The 19,002-nt window shown below is 34.3% G+C and overlaps 1 protein-coding gene across 2 annotated transcripts in view; it reads right to left on the minus strand.

Moving 5' to 3' along the window:
• PIEZO2 (piezo type mechanosensitive ion channel component 2) overlaps positions 1-19,002 on the minus strand; it is a 202,460-nt gene that overhangs the window by 32,041 nt on the left and 151,417 nt on the right. For both annotated transcript variants that reach the window (XM_039339226.1, XM_039339225.1), the window contains 14 exons: positions 17,090-17,331; positions 15,776-15,936; positions 14,293-14,469; positions 13,451-13,567; positions 12,110-12,310; positions 11,343-11,547; positions 10,974-11,075; positions 9,721-9,886; positions 8,032-8,275; positions 6,969-7,065; positions 5,702-5,861; positions 5,266-5,355; positions 4,500-4,630; positions 3,617-3,688 (listed from right to left, as the gene is read on the minus strand). In XM_039339226.1, coding sequence (XP_039195160.1) covers positions 3,617-3,688; positions 4,500-4,630; positions 5,266-5,355; positions 5,702-5,861; positions 6,969-7,065; positions 8,032-8,275; positions 9,721-9,886; positions 10,974-11,075; positions 11,343-11,547; positions 12,110-12,310; positions 13,451-13,567; positions 14,293-14,469; positions 15,776-15,936; positions 17,090-17,331 — 2,165 coding nt within the window. The remainder of the gene's footprint in view (positions 1-3,616; positions 3,689-4,499; positions 4,631-5,265; positions 5,356-5,701; positions 5,862-6,968; positions 7,066-8,031; positions 8,276-9,720; positions 9,887-10,973; positions 11,076-11,342; positions 11,548-12,109; positions 12,311-13,450; positions 13,568-14,292; positions 14,470-15,775; positions 15,937-17,089; positions 17,332-19,002) is intronic.

Raw genomic sequence — 19,002 nt, forward strand, 5'->3', positions numbered from 1 at the left:
GAGAGAGCAAGCAGCGGAAAGCAAGAGAGAAAACAACTAAAAACAGTAAGTTTCCTCTCTGGCCTGCCGCTGAGCTTCCTCTGCTTGGCAGAGGAATATATGTACTGTATTTTCCGGCGTATACGGGTACTCTCTAATTATTTCAGTGGAGTTTAAGTTTGTAGTTCGTTTTGTTAAAGTTAAATAAATGAATCAAAAATTCTTGCATACTTATCTCTCTAAGCGTCAAGGATCGCAAAGCAACATGAGCCCCAAATTACTTTTGTGCATCAATTTCTCACTATTTCCCATTGTGCCAAGGCAAGGTTTTTTTTTTTTTGCATCGTATCGTAGAAATCCCCTCATTTTCCCTGCTGCCCAGCCGCTTCTCTCTTTGTTCCGGCCTCTCCCCTTGTCGCCTGCTGCGCTCTCCAGACTACTGTTTTGGGCTCGTCTCGCCACCACCCCCTCCCTCACTTCTGAGTGCCACCTCCGCCTCCGGAGCCGACCCTCCCCTCTGCCCGCTGCCCTGGTCAAGTCCCTTCGCGCGCTCCACTCACCACTCGCTTCTGTCCATTCAGGGCTGTTTGCACTCTGCTCCTCGTAGCCACCGATGCCGCCTCCTCGCCATGTCCCAGCGCGGCGCTCCTGCTGGCGCACGCTCCACTCCCCGCTCGGCTTTAGGCGCCCTCCATCCCCGAGGCGCACGCCAAACGCACCACAAGGATCGAGTCTCTCTCGGGGATGGAGGGCACTTAAAGCCGAGCGGGAGTGGAGCGTGCGCCAGCAGGAGCGCCGCGCTGGGACATGGCGAGGAGGTGGCGGCGGTGGCCACGAGGAGCAGAGCGCAAACAGTGCTGAATGGAGAGAAGTGTTTCTCTCCATTCAGCGCTGTTTGCGCTCTGCTCCTCGTAGCCGCCGCTGCCTCCTCGCCATGTCCCAGCGCGGCGCTCCTGCTGGCGCACGCTCCACTCCCCGCTCGGCTTTAGGCGCCCTTCATCCCCGAGGCGCACGCCAAACGCACCACAAGGATCGAGTCTCTCGAGCTCGACCTACCAGCAGGAGCGCCGCGCTGGGACATGGTGAGGCGGCGGCGGCTATGAGGAGCAGAGCGCAAACAGCGCTGAATGGAGAGAAACACTTCTCTCCATTCAGCGCTGTTTGTGCTCTGCTCCTAGCTGCCGACGCCGCCTCCTCGCCATGTCCCAGCGCGGCGCTCCTGCTGGTAGGTCGAGCTCGAGAGACTCGATCCTTGTGGTGCGTTTGGCATGCGCCTCGGGGATGGAGGGCGCCTAAAGCCGGCCACGGAGTGAGGAAAGTGGGGTCGGATGATCTGGAAGCTGAGGCAGGCAGGAGCCATGGAAGTGCAGTCGGTATCTGAGCCGTCGGTGGCAGCGGCGGCGGGGGCAGTGGCCCCCGGCACCAGTGCTCTCCCTTTGGAACCGGCAAAGGATACGGACCGCCAGCTGCGTCTTCGCCTCTGTGTCCTCAACCGAGCAGGATTACGTGGGCACCCTGCGCTTCCTGCAGTCGGTAAACACCGGGGCTCCGGAGGGTATGCCTGGACCCCAGAAAGGGGAGGGAGTCACTGGGGCAGGCGAAAGATTGCGTCAAGGAAGAGGAAGGGCAGCTGTTCATCTGCTGCGGCGATGGGACCCGCGGCGGCCACTTGGCGGCCACGCCCACTCAGTAGCCACGCCCACTCAGTGACCACACCCATTCGGTGGCCACACCCACTCGGTGGCCACACCCACTCGGTGGCCACGCCCCTGGGGTCACCACAACATGGGGAGCTGTATTATGGGGTCACGGCATTAGAAAGGTTGAGAACCACTGGGCTAGGGCATCAGCTGGTTTGCCAAAGTCAACAAAAAATTAGCTACCAGTTCTTTCAAATTAGTGCGAACTGGCTGAATCCCACCACTGCTCCTCGGTAACAATGTGTTCCATACTTGCAATATGAGTATATATGACATCTTATGTGAACAATAATTCTAAATTATATAGTTGTTCACAGTGGGATCCAATTAGGAAAAGTTATCAGTTTCTTTCCTCAAAATGCATTTATCTAAACTTTTGTTCTTTTATAACTATAAGTATTAAAATAATTCATCCATTTCTTACTAGTAAATGAACTGACAAATAAATTATAATAATCTTTAATAATTTAACTTATTCTCTTATTATAAGTATTGTCTCCCAATGTCCTTAACAGAAGTCATTAGTAAGTCTTATATAATTCAACTGCACATTGCAGGGACTATACCCGATTAATATAAGTTGATATATCTGTAGAAGGATGGTATGATTAAACTGCAATAATGCACTCTTGCAGGCATTAATTAATGTGGTAAAGAAATATGATTAACTGAAAATTGCAGCTTAATTTTCAAAAAGATCATACCTCTCTACTTACAAACCATTTCTTCACACATCGGTTGTAACTGATCATTTAAATGGAGGATGTTACAGCAAGTAAACCAGTGAAACAATATTATTTTCTTCTCCACAGATTGATTTTGCAAATGTTTTGGAGAGAGAGAGAGCAACCGGTGTGTGAAAACATGTTTTTCATGCCATGCAGAAGAAAAGCCCTGAGAATTCTATGTTAGCATAGAAGGCATAAGATAATGGACACTTTCTGTTGAGATACAACAGTAATCTTCAAATATTATATTTAAATATTTAGAAATGATCTTGGCTTACCAAATATGGAATTACTGTTCTGACTTGTGGATAATTATTTTAAAAGGGCATACAATGCTAGTGGATAATATTCATTTTCAGGGCTTGGCCACAGGTTGCTGTTCACAAGTATATGCATTATTGCAATAATATGGATTCTATAGTGGTTTCCTAAAACATGTAATGAGGGTAAAATGAATCAAAAAGAATGAAATGAACTGGAATAATTTAACAAGTTTATGTATGGATGCAGGTCACTTTCACAGTAGACTATAAGAGAAAGAGGGTAAGTATACTAATTCACTCCACTTTCTGCCTGGAATAAAATCTACTGCAAAAGATAACCTTGGATCCCTATAGTCTTTGAGTCATTCTTATTATCTGAATTTCAACCATTTTTCTGTAGCAGCAAGACTAATGAGGATTAACAGAGACCATACCCTGGTCCTTTTGGAAAAGCTACAGATTCAAAACACATTACTTGTAATGATTTATTTTTCTGAAAAGTAAAACAACAGCTGGGTCTTCTGAAAATAGGATAGGTCTCTATAAATTTTCATCATGCCCTTTAGAAATATAAATATATGTACAAATATATATATATATATGCATAGGTACAGTTTACTTGTGACTTGACATAAATAAAAATCTGGAATATTTGTTAAACAATTGCATCGGTATTTTTGCTACAGCAGAAATAGTTGCAAAATATTTACTGTATTTTTCTTCCACATAGTGAATATTTGCTTAAGGAGCTAACTGGAACTTGCATCAAGATATGGTTGCCTAAAAGAAACATGATTTTTCTCTGTCAAATCTTTTGAGTCCATATGACTACCAAGTCACAAGTATAAAACCATGCATAAAACAAATAAGTCTTGGGAATGCCTCCATTCTGGTCAAGGATATAAGGGCTAAATTCATGTACTTTAAAGATGATTGAGAAACCTACTGGAAGCATGATCAACCCAAGGCCGCCACCACTGCTTTTTTTTGCCCTTGGTTTTTTCTTTGTCTGCTTCTCCTAAAATGAAATATGTCCAAGCATTAATTTTACAAAGTGAAAAACATATTATGCCTTATATTTTTTTCCATTTTTTGCAATCTGTGCAAGAGCAGACCCAATTCTAATGCTTTCAAGAAACAAAACACAAAAAGTATTTGCTTACTATTATTATAATTACTCTATTCATAGAACCTGGCTAATCTGATATAGAAATAAAATAGAATTTGCCTTCAAATTTCTCTATCTTTAAGGAGTTGTTAAAATGCTTATTTATTATAAATTAAAACTAAGTTGCAGCAAATTAAAATCCATCATATAAAAACTAAAACAACTGAAACCCAAAGTATTTATTTGCATTCATAAAATACATTTCTTGACTCAATTTTTGTTTCAAATAAAAAAAAATCTCTTAAGATAAAAAAATGTGTTTGCTATTCTGAAATTGTTTAGGTATCATACAGAAAACCAGTTCAAATTCCAATATGAACTGTGTTCTATATATCAACCCTTAAAAGATCTGTTATATTCTACAATTTTACGTTATATTTTAGCATTCCAACCCCAACCCATTCTTCAGAGAAAGGGATAACATATTTTTGTAGATAACCAAATGTTATTCTTCCACTGCAGTGAAAAGGAAGGGCAAGAAAGGGATATTATAGAAGAAAGTAGGATTTATTCCCAAATAAATATGCAGAGGAGCAGATTGTGAATCCCCCCCCCAACAAATGTCTGGATGAGGCACTGTACTTTCCTATATATATTTATGTTAATAATACTAAGGTCCAAACAATAAATACCAACGTCGGATATAGTGAAGGAATAGTACCATCATCATCATCTTCTTCTTCTTCAGCAACCTTTTGAATTGCTTGCTCATCTGAGGCTTCTTGACTCATGCTCATCACCCTTTCTTTACCCTTTTTATACTTCTGTTGTCTGGCTTTGATATGATCCATCCTGTCAAAAGAGAATTTGCACTCTCAGAATTAAATCATTATCTTTGTGGACCCAAAGAGGACAAAAATGTAAAACTATTATATGATATTTTTAATATATTATCAAATGACATTACTGCTTATATCAGAATAAACATTTGCATAGAAAGAAATTATACAAAGTTGTATATAACACTGAATGAGAATGCCTGATTTTTTTTCTAAATTATAAATTGCAGAAGAACTGTAATATCTCCACTTGTGTTTCCCCATCATCTTTTTTTTGGGGGGGGGGGTCAACAGAATCTCAGTACTCATAGGTATGTGAGCTGATATACACTTACACTCAGCATTGTAAATTGTCTTCTGAAGTATGGCTTAACCAAGTTACAGATGTTTGTGCTGGACTAATATGTACATTATATAGGGTTGTAATCACCACTAGATGTTACTTGACTTTCACTTATTTTGTTATTAGCTATGTCTTATTTGATGGAACTATAATATTCATGAGCTGCTCTCAAAATTCCAAAGGTTCTCACTGCCTTCTACAGCATCAATGATAAGTTAATGATTAAATACTTTTGTTTTGATTAATGTGGTAGTGTTATGTGCCAGCGTCCAGAAAGGAATTTTTAAGGGAAAAGAAAAGCATACTGTCTCTTCAATTGATCCATTGATTTTTTCTCTTCCTCAAGTCTTGCTTTTACAGCTTTCACAATTGTGGCTTGGAAAAGTTCAGCACCTCTGAAAAATAAATACGTATTATTATTGTTGTTGTTGTTGTTGATAAAAACAATGCAACAAAAACACATAGGATGACAGTCACAATTTTGCCACCAAGATGGAAACGGAACATGAAATTGATTCAACAGATTTGCTGAAACAGCGAGAATAAGGAAAATATTCTGAAATGTATTCATAAGGTTGACTTTCCTAATATATGAATTTTCAGATCTGTGATAAGAGCTTCCCTTGATTAATTTATACAAATTATATATTTCATTTCACTTTTATAGTTTGTAAAATATTTAATCAAAACATATGTCTGCATGGATCTATACAGTTATTAAAATACAATGCTTAACTTTACCTGGATGCCAGAATCTGTGAAGCTTTAATATCAGCAATAACATGAAGGAAGTAGTAACTCATGAAAACTCTTCTTTGGAGCAACAGAAAAGCAAAGCAAATGCTGTCCCAGATTATTCCTGCCTCTCCGCTTGGCAATTTACACTCTGGGTCATCCAAAGCTGACAAAAACAAACATCCAAAGCATCAAAGCATCAAAATATTACAAGATTTTTTTCTAATCTGACCAAAGAGAACAAAAAGGTTTAGGAACTTTCAATCCATGTCTGCAAGATTTAAACATCACACAGGTAGGGCAGGAGAAGAATTATCTATTTGTGACTCTACTTGTATGTACATTTCTCCTGTGTCCCAACTCAAATTCTAATCTGGGAAACAACTGGAAGATAAATGCAGAAGACCATCTCCTTTAGGGGAACATCTCAGAGGGCCAAGAATTGAAAATGTCACAACGGGATGGTCCTTATTTCTCTTCTTCTATATTGTTGTAGTCTTTGTGCTACATTTATATATAGGTTCTTCGTTCTATACCAAAGTGACATGAATCGCAACAGGGTTATAACACAAGAAGCTTTCCTGTGATAATTAAAAGCCAAGAAGCTAACTATAATAACTGCAAGAATACAAACTCTGAAATTAATCAGCAGTTTTTAAATAGGAAAGACATGAAAAGTAAGGAAACATAATTTTTAAAAATGCAGAATAGCATTTGTAGTAATTAGGTCTAAAGTCTATATGAATAACAAAATACAACCTGCATGATGACACTATCAGATACAATATCTGGTTAGAGTGTGCTTCATATATGCTATTACCGTAAATGCCGGCGTATAAGACGACTTCCGCGAGCGCTGAAATCGGCGCCAAAGATGGGGGTCGTCTTATACGCCAAGTCGTCTTATACGCCGGAAATACTGGTAGTTTCTGGCGTATAAGACGACGTTCTAGGAATGCGGCCCGGCTATAAAGACGGGAGTCGTCTTATATGCTGGGTCGCCTAATACGCCGGCATATACGGTACTTCAAAATTTAAAAAAAACACTTCTGTCTATCTTGAACAAAATGTATAAAAATGGTGCTAGATTCTCAGTGAAAAATGTTTTTTCCACCAACTATTTATTTACCAATCTGAATTTATTTTTATTATTTATTATAAAAATAATTTTCAATTTCAGAGGAGAAACAAGTATGCTTATTGTTTTTTAAATGAAGGGTATCTGAAAGACATTAATGGAATTAGACAAAGAACTTTATAGGTCTATACTTACGAATGTCATAACCTTTAACTGTACAAGCCAGACTGAATGCTTGAATCACCCAACAGCTATTGTTGATCAATGACTTGATGTAGCCGCATGCTCCTATCTGGAATAAATAGAAATTGATATGACAAAAGAAATTAAAATAAAAGCCTGTCAATACTTTAATACTACACAAAAATGCAAAAAAGAGAAATTGAATTTTTCTTTTCTTTAATGTTTGTAACTAAACTGTATATACTCACTGCAGTAATTTCTTCTATAATTTTTAACTAGACAAGCAAATAAATAAATATTATAATAAAATAAAAGCTTGTTAATACTACTAGATATAACTGTTTACACAAAGATAAAAAAAGAGAAATTGAATTATTCTTTTCTTCAATGTTTATTACTCTTCAACTGAATATGCTCAATGCAGTACTTTCTTCCATAACTTTTTAAATAGTGTTATTCTCTTTTGACTTCTTTCATTGTAATGTCATAAATACAATAAAACAAGAATTGCTTTATAAATAATCCAGTATCAATACTGCAAAATTCCCCTTATTTTTTATTTCAATTTGTGACCATATCAGATACAATCAAGGCCATCAACTCTATGGTAGATATCTCAGTACAAAGAGGGAACTTGCAGCTAAAGCTGCAATGATAAACATTAATTGTTTCTGTTTAGAGCTCCAAGCAATCTGGAACAAGTAATACTGAATGGAGATTGAAGAAGCCTCAAAGGCAAGGAAAGAATGGAAATAAATATTTTCAATATTCAGCCACCTATCCTCAGTACTGTATACTGTATATCAGTGTTTCTTGACCCTGGCAACTTTACAATGTGTGTACATCAACTCCCAGAATAGGAATCAATGTTCATACATCTTAAAGTTGCTAAGGTTGAAAAACACTGTTATTTATAACCACAACGCTTTGATGTCAAGAGCTGAATGGTTTCTAGAGAGCAAGAAAAAGATGAACTAGGGTGGTGGGACTCTTTGCACTAACATAAGTAAAATAACAAGTATACATTTATTTTCGGAAACATTTAATAATAATTTCAAAAAAGGAAGATACTTACCGATAATATATTTTTCATTGTAATCACAAACACATTATAAGCAATCAGCCAATCCCAATATCGAAGGATGCTCCTGATTGGCTTTAGTAACAGATCTCCTCCAAAAAGTAGAAAATAAAAACAGGCTACCAAGTATCCCATACAAAATATACTGATCCGAGTGGTTCCCGTTATAAAGATGATAGTGAGAACAAACCAGAAGAGATAACTGAACACAACCACTTTACTCATGTCTAGATAAGATCTGTTACAAAACAAAGTAGGAATGAGAGTTATCAAATTTATATTCAGGTCATATACATTTTAATGTACAATGAAATAATTTTTCTTAACAAGTATTCAGCATATAATACATATTGATGACATGATTATGTGTTTAAAAGAAAATATTATCCATTACACAGGGGTTTTTCAAACTCTGGGATGCAGAGAGCTCCTAAGTGGTAAATGAATTTATAACAGATTCCACTATTACTGATGAATAAAAAAACTAATTAGTGCATTGAGATTATATTTGGCAAGAATACACACACACACATAAAACACTGTAATTTAAATACCACAGGGCTTCTCAAATTTTGTGACACAGCAATTGTTTGCTATTAGTTTGCTCAGAGAAAATAAGGAATAAAATTCAGAACATTTGACAGAATGTCCACTTTCCCTCTGCATGTTTGATGAGGTTATGTTTTAACCGCAACATGCAAGCTGCTTACTTTTGAGAGGAAAATGACTCGGAGCATTCATACTTTATGCTAAAATAACAAATTTAAAATTAATTTATATTTTTATAATTCTAGATAGCTATTGTAATTATTGTTCTGATAGCTTTGTTTTCAACTGTTCACTTTTTTATTTGTTTCATTCATAATGTTTGGGTAATTTTATTTATGATAAATTTAAGGGAATTTATCAAAACATTGGTATGTAAATTCTAGAATTTGTAATAGAGAAACGGAAAGGTCTTTTTGAGGTGGCCAATGATTTCCTTCCTTCTTTCCATGCAAAAGCAATGATTCTTTGAAAGTATGGAAGAAAGGTGAATTTTTTCACTTCTATAAACTTTTATTTTGGAGCCAAAAAGTAAAATAGTAACACTTGTAGTAATGTAATTTATCACCAAACTGATAAATTCAGAGAGCTGACTATAGAAAATTGAGCTCTTGCAATTTCTTTTGATTTGAGACCATCTAATGTACTTAAGAACATAGCATGTAATCAATGCTACATAAATTTATCATGCAACAAGACTTCCTCTATCTTTATCTCTGCCAGAAATCTGCTCCTAACTACTATAAACCTTTGGAGTAGATATTAAAGATAAAGAAGAGCTGAAGAGAAAAAGAGAATTTATTCTGTTACAGGTGCTTGTTCTACTTGCAGGACAATTAGATAGACATTATGTAACATCTTATACTTCTTTTATTGATCAATTTTATATATTACATACTTTATATCTGATTGTCCTACAATTTTATATATTCTTATATAAAGAACAAAATTCTGTTATTTGATAATCTTATCCCACCTTAGAAAATAGCAACATTAGACAACATGTGTGAAGGACAACTGCAATAAAGTTGCAGAAATTCAATTCTGAACCTTACCAATTCAAAGCTCACAAAGAGGATCTGATTTCTGGGAAAAAGTAATAAAAGCCTATGTTAATAGTCATTATCCAGATCTTACCGGCAATGAATAAAATCAGGAACAGGATTGTGTTGACTAAATGAAGCTGCTTCAAGGTTCATGCAGATTTCTACATTGTCTCCAGCCATGATGCGTACCGCAGCCTTATTCTCATCTTCAAATGTTTGCCTTTGTAAGGATGCACATAGTAGTAACATGAAATCATCTGATGGAAGAAGGTGTTGAATTGAATATAGATGTGATGGACATCTCACATGTTTTTCATATAAAGAGGAAGACTAAGGGCCCAGTATAAGCCTAGCATCAGTATGGGGGCAGAACCATGTTGTGATACACAAAGAGCAAAGAGGTAGGAATGAGTAGCAATATTCAGAAAATAATTTTCTCTGGAAGAATGGCTTACTTAAAAATAGGTTGCTACTCCTCAGTAGCTTAGTTTCTACAGTTAAGTCCAAGGTTTGAGACAAATTTAGAAGGCTGTGAGACTACAAAGCATAAATATTTCCACTTTACATTTTCCTGGCTCTGATGATCCTTTGCTACTTTATCTTTTGAATTTTGACTATTCATTCAAAACTTTTGATGTGTTCAATGCTGGACTGTACTGTGACTGCACTTTTGTCTAACAATTTACTGTATCATGAAAATTTGTAGGAATATCAATCTTGGACTATTTGACTACTGTGTTAACTCTGAGACTGAATTATATTCTGTGACAACTGTTTTTCAAATCTAAATTGGCATATACAGAATTAATATTCTTGCCTTAAACTAAAATAAGAAATACAAGAATTGGATGGCAAAGCAATTTCACACACAGGTAGCAAAAGGAAAAGTGTTAAACTAGAGAGATCAGTCTAATGCCTTCCAAATTGCTAGTATTGCATCACAATTTTCACTCAGTATAACCACTGATAAGGGATAATGACAACTGTACTTGAAAACATCTAAAGGACACCACTTTGCCTATTTCTGATAAAAAGGATGTGTATTGTTTCTCCAGTTTTAATTTTTAATTCAGGTTCCATACGGGTGTTGTTAAATATCTGTAATCTTTTCTTCTTTATTGCAACGATGAAAAGGAAGCAGTGCTGTTTTTTTTAAGAGCAGAACTTTTTACTGATGATGGGTTTTAAGTCTTACATGTATATAGGTAAAGCTAAAAAATTACAATCTAGCAATAGCATCTTGGTATCTGTTGCGTGTCTAGAAATGTACTTTAGAAATGTATTACAATATCCTCTGGGAGTGAAATAAATGATAAGTTTGTTTAAAGGATGAAAATTACTTACACACAAGAAAGACTGGATTTGGTTTAACAATAAAATCTGGAAAGTATAACCATTTGATGATATTAGAGTTGAAGTTGGCATTTGGATTTCTCCATGGGTAATCTGTAATGATAGAGGCAAGAATGCTTACAACAAACCATTAAAAGTACTTATTTTATTACTTCTCAGCAGGTACTAACATACAGTAATTATTGAAGTAAAAAATTGAGGCAGGGATCTTCAAACTTGGCCCTTTTATGTCTTGTGGACTTCAACACCCAGAATTCCTCAGTCAGGCATGCCGGCTGAGGAATTCTGGGAGTTGAAGTCCACAAGTCATAAAAGGGCCAAGTCTGAAGACCCCTGGTTTGAGGCAAAAAGGACACTTACCCTTACAAGGTGCAGGTGGGATGCCAATACATATGAAGTACTGGAACGTAATAATGCATGACAGAAAACAGCAGTACTTTGGCCATATTTCTGCAATAGCTTTTCTTCTCCGCCGATACAAAACAGCAATTAAAGCAAAGGCATGGATCATTGCATAGAAATCCATTCGCTGACCAATTACATTTACAGACAAGAGGAAACAACTCTGTGATAACAAAGCAAAGGTACAAAATGTATATATCATCTGGAGTGGTCCATGATAAATAGAACATTAGGTTCATCCTTGGAAACTCCATGAGACTTTATTTAGCAGTTTGAAAGAAATCATTTTTTTTCTTTTGCCTATAGGCCACCTTATTAATACTAACTATCTTATCCCTATTAACTGGGTAAAACGTCTACTTGAAAAGTAAAGAGATATTGGAAACAATGTTAAAAGTATTTGGCACAAATATCTTGATATATTATAAAAACATTTGCAAAACCAAGATTACAATATCCTAAGCCTCACCCAAGAACCTCCAAGATGATTTTCTAGCTTCCCCTTCAGTTGTGAAATTCTCTCCCTAGGAAGAATGCTAGCATCTACTGAAACATTTCAAATTTTCTTTTTTTTAGATTGATTGTGGGTGACAGTATGTTTTAATATATATTATACATTTAACTTATTGGCCAGATTTTTCACTTGGTGACTGAATGCCAGTCCCAGTTGTGATCACTAAATAAGGACTACCAGTCCTGCTTTAACCATACTAGTGTAAATTTACCTCCAAACCAAATTTGTAGAAGAAGTAGTTTATAAAATACTTAAGACAATTGACTATGCCATCATCCAAATGTAATCTGGTAATATCATGAAAAATAGTTTTGGTTTCTGGGGCAGTGAGATTATTATGACATCGGTAGTATTCTTGGTGTCGGTAAATAGTAACTTCAAAGGCCAGAATTGCCAGCATCAGCAGGTTATTCTGTAAGAGAACAAAACTGTGTAAATACTTCAGATCCAAGAAAAACTTTGCTTCTACTACTTACAGCAGAACTCGTAACTACTTACACTCAATGTGCATTTTGACATAATAGTTAAGTAATTTTCTAATGTGTTTATATTAATTATAAAGATAATGGGTTTAAAATGTATACAATTGCTACATCTAGGTCTTCATTTATTAAACATTTTCCCAACCTTAGGACTTTTCTATATAAAGCTGAAGAGCTGATTTGTTTTCCTATGCTACTAGTTGAGCATTGTAGGAACAAAATGTTAATTGATAACACATTTATTGTAAAAATGCCCAATCCCATTTGTGGTTATATATGGGTTATTTTACAGCATACGAATATCTATAAGACACCCAAAGTCACAAATAGGGGAGTGGATCACAGTCAGACAAGCAAATCAACTTTTGCAGCACAATTGATGATGATGAAGCAGAAGAAAATAGCCTGTGGTGGAAGCTATGCTGCTCTAAGGGTGACCTAATATTATGCTAAAGTTTACCAGAATGAGGTAGTGAGATTTTCATGAAAGAAACCATGATTGCCCATTCATCTCTAGCTCTGGCTTAGTTCTGACACAGAAATAACAAAATATAACTAAGATGCAGCTGTTTTTTAAAAAAATCCTTTACGAATCATGGATATGTTATCTTATTAATAATTAGAAAGACAGATAAATTATTCACATAAACTAATTCTAAAAATTCGTTTATTACAATTTAAATTTAATTACTTTTATCAGTTTTACTGTTTATTAACAATTGATGAAATTACAGTTAATTCTAAGTGTATTATTTCTTTAAACATGCTGTGCAAATACATTTTAAAAAGAAGTTATTTTGCTGTAAGAACTGAAAATTAAGGGATGGATAAAGATGCTTAAAATAGACCACCCCTTTTTTCATTTCATGAACCAGGCCATCAGGGCTGTAATGAACTACACTTCATTATTGTAATTTCCTTTTTCATCCCATACCTTCATAAACTTTGAGGAATGATTCCAAAGAGAACAGCTCTACTTCTAAGGATTATATAATATTGAGCTCTCATTTCACCTCGACTAGAAGAATACAAGAACTGAATATGTTGAATAGAGAACAGATTATAATTACCCTCAAGTACACAAGCAGTGGATAGGACTTTCTTAATCCAACCCACTCAGTTGGATCAATGGGTTTTTTGTAGAGAAGTGATTCATTCAGGCTTTCCTGATATTCAGTAGTATTAGGCTAAAATAATAAAAACAAAGTTAGTTCTGATTTCTTTAGGCAGTCTGTGTCATAATAAAGCTAGTATTGTATCTATAGCTAAATAATTCAACAATTTCTCATTAACAAAGTACTTTATAAATTCCCTTTCAGGGACCTACTATTAAGAATAAAGATTAAAAAAAATTCTTGCTATGAAAAAAATATAAAACTGTACCAGTTTTGTCATTTTTTATCCCACACAAAGTACCCCCAAACCTCACATCCTGCTTAAATGGAAGGAATCTTGCAGCACAAGTTGACAAGCTAAGGACAGGATGAAGATCTAATCAAATTAAGAAGGCAAAATTATGCGAGAAAACTGAAGATAGTGGACACATTCCACATTAATAGAATTAATGTACGGTATTTTCTGAAGGACATCATGCAGCAGAGAATTCTGCCCTATTGTGGTGCAAGGCAAATTCAAAAAGAAAAATAAATTTGAGATCCCTTTCTTAAAAAAAAAAAAAAATACCTACCAGCTATTTACTTATTTAAAAAAAAAATAAACTAACTACCTTCTCAACAAGGTTAGGAAAAAAAAGATGTATACTACAGAATAATTTCCTGATTTTGGAGAAAACTGCTAGGATAACTTCTGAGTCATTTTGCCATCTCTCTAATTCATAAGTCACTCCAGTTTAAAAAAAAAATATTTAGTTAAAGCATCTATAATTAATTAAACAAAACTAAATGAAATATACCATTGGACAACTGATAGAAAATGATGCAACATTAATAGATTCAAGCTGGTAGAACATTTTACAGATAATAATCACACAGGTCCAAACTGTGCAGACACCGGATGCCAATGGACGGAACTGAGAGTATGGCAGAGCAAAAGCCCAGGCAATCACAAACACATAGTTAATGAGAGAAACCTACAAGGACAAAACAGAAAAGATAACATATAGATTTGATGACAAACTGGAGAATTCTTTACCATACTACCTCATGTATTTATTTATTACTAAAAATAATGGAAAACATGGAAAGATTAATTTCCTTGGCTTTATTTGGAATTAAACTCAACCAAATGGAAAGAAAGATGTGGGATACACTAAAACAATTCAATGAATGGATTACTAAACAAAATTTTGTTTTCAATGTGCAACCAAATCTTCAAACTATACAGTACACGTTTTATAATGGATACCGTTCACATTTTGAGATCTGATACAATTTACAAGGACTCCTTTTATGGACAAACATTATATTTTGTATATTTGTTAGCCAGGAAGGATTCAAGCTTAAAAACGAAATGCATAAATTATAATAAAAACAAGTTCATTTGTTTTAAAATTCAAACTCTCTCTCTCTCTCTCTCTCTCTCTCTCTCTCTCTCTCTCTATATATATATATATATATATATATATATATATATATATATATATATATATATATATATATATATTGAAAATTTTTAGATTTTACAAAACAATACAAATCCCTTCCCCGAACCCCCCCAACCCTCCCCTACCCTCCCCCAACCTTCCCAGAGCTGAATACAGGCTTAATTAAAAAAATTTCAAAAAGTCTTAAAACAGATATAAACCATAAATAAGTCTAAGTACATTAATTAAACAAATTATAAAATAGTTAACAATAATATATGTATAAAAAGACGAAAATACAAGGAAATACAAGAAAATAGAAAAAAAGAAAAAGAAAAGAAGAAAAAAAAAGAAAAAAGAAAAAAGAAAAAAATTCTAAAAAGTCTATAAAATCTATGAAATATCTTAAGTTTTAAATATAAGTTATTGAAAAGCTAAATAATATTTTTTTATATCCAACTTATATTGTATAAAGTCTATCCATTTTTTCCATACCAAAAAATACTTCTCTTGCGATTGGTCTTTCAAGAAAGCCGAAATCTTTGCCATTTCCGCCAAATAAGAAACTTTAAAAAAACCACTCTTGCAAGGTAGGCAAAGATTCCTTCTTCCAACATTGCCCTACAAACTCAAAATATATTGTTAAACTATGGAAGCCTAAGCAAATTCATTTTCAGTTACATATTTTTCAAGGGTACTCCTTTATGCTGGCAGCTTTAAATTAGCTGCAAACGTCAATACCACATGGGTCATGCAAAACCTCAGATTCATATATTCAAGGAGATAAAGTGATTTATATTCTACTGTGATATTGATACTGCAAGAGAAAGTGGGTTATCCATTTTATACTTGCCTCTTTTACTGTTACCCATATAATATATGATGACACAATTTTGATTATGTGTAGTTCCAAAAGCCACCATACAAAAACTTGAAGCTTATGAAAGCATTCCAGGAACTTCAAGAAAAGTACAGTTAGACGGTCAATTACCAAATGCCATTTGTTCCTTAAATCTAAAAGACAAATAAAACGCAGTGAAACACTTTTCCACTGCTGTGGAAAAAAAAAGTTATTTTCAGCTAGAAATACACTTTTAATAAATACATATAAAAATGTTATAAACACATACACATATGTATTTAAAGTAAAAAAGCATTAGATTAAGTTTTTTTATTTTTAAATTTTATTTTTTATGCTTAACCAATTAATAAGACAATATTTATCTTAAAGTAAAAGTTTAAAAAAATTTAAAAAGCTAAAACACAAGCTAATATAACAAATCTATCTTATGTCTTTGGAGATTCTCAATCATTAGGTCATGACTGTCTCAAAGGTTCTTTTCTAAAACGCAATTGGACTTCCTTGGGGTTTTTTGTTGAAAATATTTCATTTTTCATCCAAAAAGCTTCTTCAGTTCTAACTGAAAGGTAGGAAATGGAAGGATTTATATTCTTTGCAATCATCTAGTCGTTGAAACATTTTCAAGGAAAAAAACAAGAAAGTCCAGTTGCCTTTTGGAAAAGCACTTTTGGGACAAACCTATCTTATATTTTGTATATGAAATAGAAATAATAAAATAACGTATATTTACTAATGAATTTACTATTATAGTATTAACAGTACAAAATATTATGATAAGGTATCAGAAAATCTCTGCCATAGTGACAAATATTCTTTGATTAGTAAAAACAGATACACTTTTTTATTTTTGTTTGACATTATATGTCATCATGATTCAAAGGCCACTTCTATCATCAAAAACATTTATTCCCTACAAAATGAAGAGCTAATCAATGCAACATCTCTCCCTCTCCTTCTCTTCTCTCTCTTATACACACACCTCCCAAATAAGCAAAGCACTTCTTTAATTCACAGTCACTGTTAACAATGTAGTTGTACTGCACTTTATAACTTCTGTAATATTTACCACATTGTTTTACTCCAAGTCCAATATCATACAATCCCAATCCAATATGCACTTCATTACCTGCATTAATTCATTACTGAATATATTTTTTATATTTTTATGTACTTATATAATTTTTATTAATTTCTTTTTAAAGAAAATTTGATAAGATATAAAATGCTGTCAGAAAAAATCTACATTTATTCCAGGCTCATCATCCAAATAGTAAAATAAAATTGATCATCCATCCACAAATCTACCTGATATTTCTTCTGTGTCCGATTCATCCTCATCCTCATCTTCACTTTCACCTTCTTCATCCAATTCTTCTTCCTTTTTTTCATTATCATCTACTTCATTTTCACTTTCTCTTCTTTCCACTACATTTTCTTCCTGCAACATTTTTTCTTGATCTTGCAACATCTTTTCCTCTTCCTGTTCAGTGTTGGCATTCAAATTCATCATTGTGAGATCAGGCAAGCTTTCATCTTGATGCACCAATCTATTGGTACAGAAATGGTCATGTCAACAGACTGAACAGTTGTGATTCTGAAAACACTAAATTTTGTTATTTTGTAAATTAAAACAAACTGGAAATGCATGAATACATGAATCACACACTGTTCAAAAAAAAATGAAAATGCCACACGGATTGCACCACAGTAGCAATCGTTATTTTGATGCTAATATTCACATCAGTAATCAGTGATATTGTCACCTAAACTTGACGTTTCCCCGCCAAGGGGAAAAAATGGTCAAAGTTTAAGTTGTAGAAGCATGAAATGACATGTAACAGCAAGCATTTCATGACTTCCCATGGGGACTTACTCATTTTGATGGATTGGTAATTTTTTCTTGATGCTGCTCAAATAATTGAAACAGAAAGAAAAAAGGAAATGAGAAGAGGAAGATCAGAGATAAGATATGATGCTATACGACTCATTAGCATTACCCATCTGTGGCAGCTTTCAAAAATATATTGTCTTACTCTTAACAGAATGCAGTGCATTTGCTTTAGCAAAAGTAAAAAGTACAGTTCTAGAATTTTTAATTACTCTTTCTATATATGAAAATGAGAGCATGAATCCTCTCAATTTAAAGAAATCATATCTTAAATATATATTTATATTTCTAAAAGTATGAGTTGTTTTTTTTTTAGATTCCTTGGCATATTTTCCTAATTGAGGATAAGCACAGAAAAGCAAAAATTCTATGAACGCTTTTGGAAGAGGATAATATATAACATGCTATGAATTATCCATATTTTTCCAGTTATGCTTTCAAGAATTATGTAGCTTAGTATAAAATATACAAGATACAATGTACACTGTTTATATCAATGTAAAAATTGAAGCAATTAAAATATGTATTCTAGAATTTTGATATTATTTTATTAAGTTACATTATTTGTTCTGTCTTCTTTGAAAACAGAATGCACAGTATCAAGGTTACACTTTTATTTACCCTTGATAAGCAAAACTCTCAGGATGTAGCATTAGTTTCTCTTTGTAAAACATTGGGACTGAAGAATGAAGCTTCAGATTCAGCACTAATATAAATCTGTCTAACATTAAATATGTTTGCCTAGACTTAAAGATTTCATTCCATGTCTACAATTACAAGACTTACTAGACAACTAAGTGCTACGAATTCTTGAAAGGACTGGACTGCACTAGAGGAATAAATATGCCATTGTAGCGCATGCAGACTCAGGCAAATAATTGGATAATACATTAATAGATATGCAGGGATAAATTGCTGGCTATACTAAATTCTCAAAACATTTTTCAATGAAAACAGTGCTAAAGCCTGGAAGCTTATGTGTAATTGATAGGAATGGAGATATTGTTGGCTGGCAAATAAATAAACAAACAAACAACAATGGTTCTTGGCTCAAAATATTATCTAAATGAATATCCAGAAGGAATGGATACTCTACATGAATGTTTTGGTGATAAAAATGGGCCATCTATTTTAGTTATTTAAAGATGGTATAAAAAAAATCAAATAATTAAGAACTAGAACAAAATTTTACAAAGGATCTTCACTTACTAACTTGGTTGGCTTTTTTTCCTCCCACTATTGATACTGTTAAGGTCCCTGAAGGTTATACTTTGACGATGTTATTATACTGAAATAAATTAACTGATTTCATTGTAATTTCTTTCTATGT

The sequence above is a fragment of the Crotalus tigris genome, unplaced genomic scaffold (genome assembly GCF_016545835.1).
Source record: "Crotalus tigris isolate CLP2741 ecotype Arizona unplaced genomic scaffold, ASM1654583v1 scf7180000017731.4096049, whole genome shotgun sequence".
Taxonomy (NCBI): Eukaryota; Metazoa; Chordata; class Lepidosauria; order Squamata; family Viperidae; genus Crotalus; species Crotalus tigris.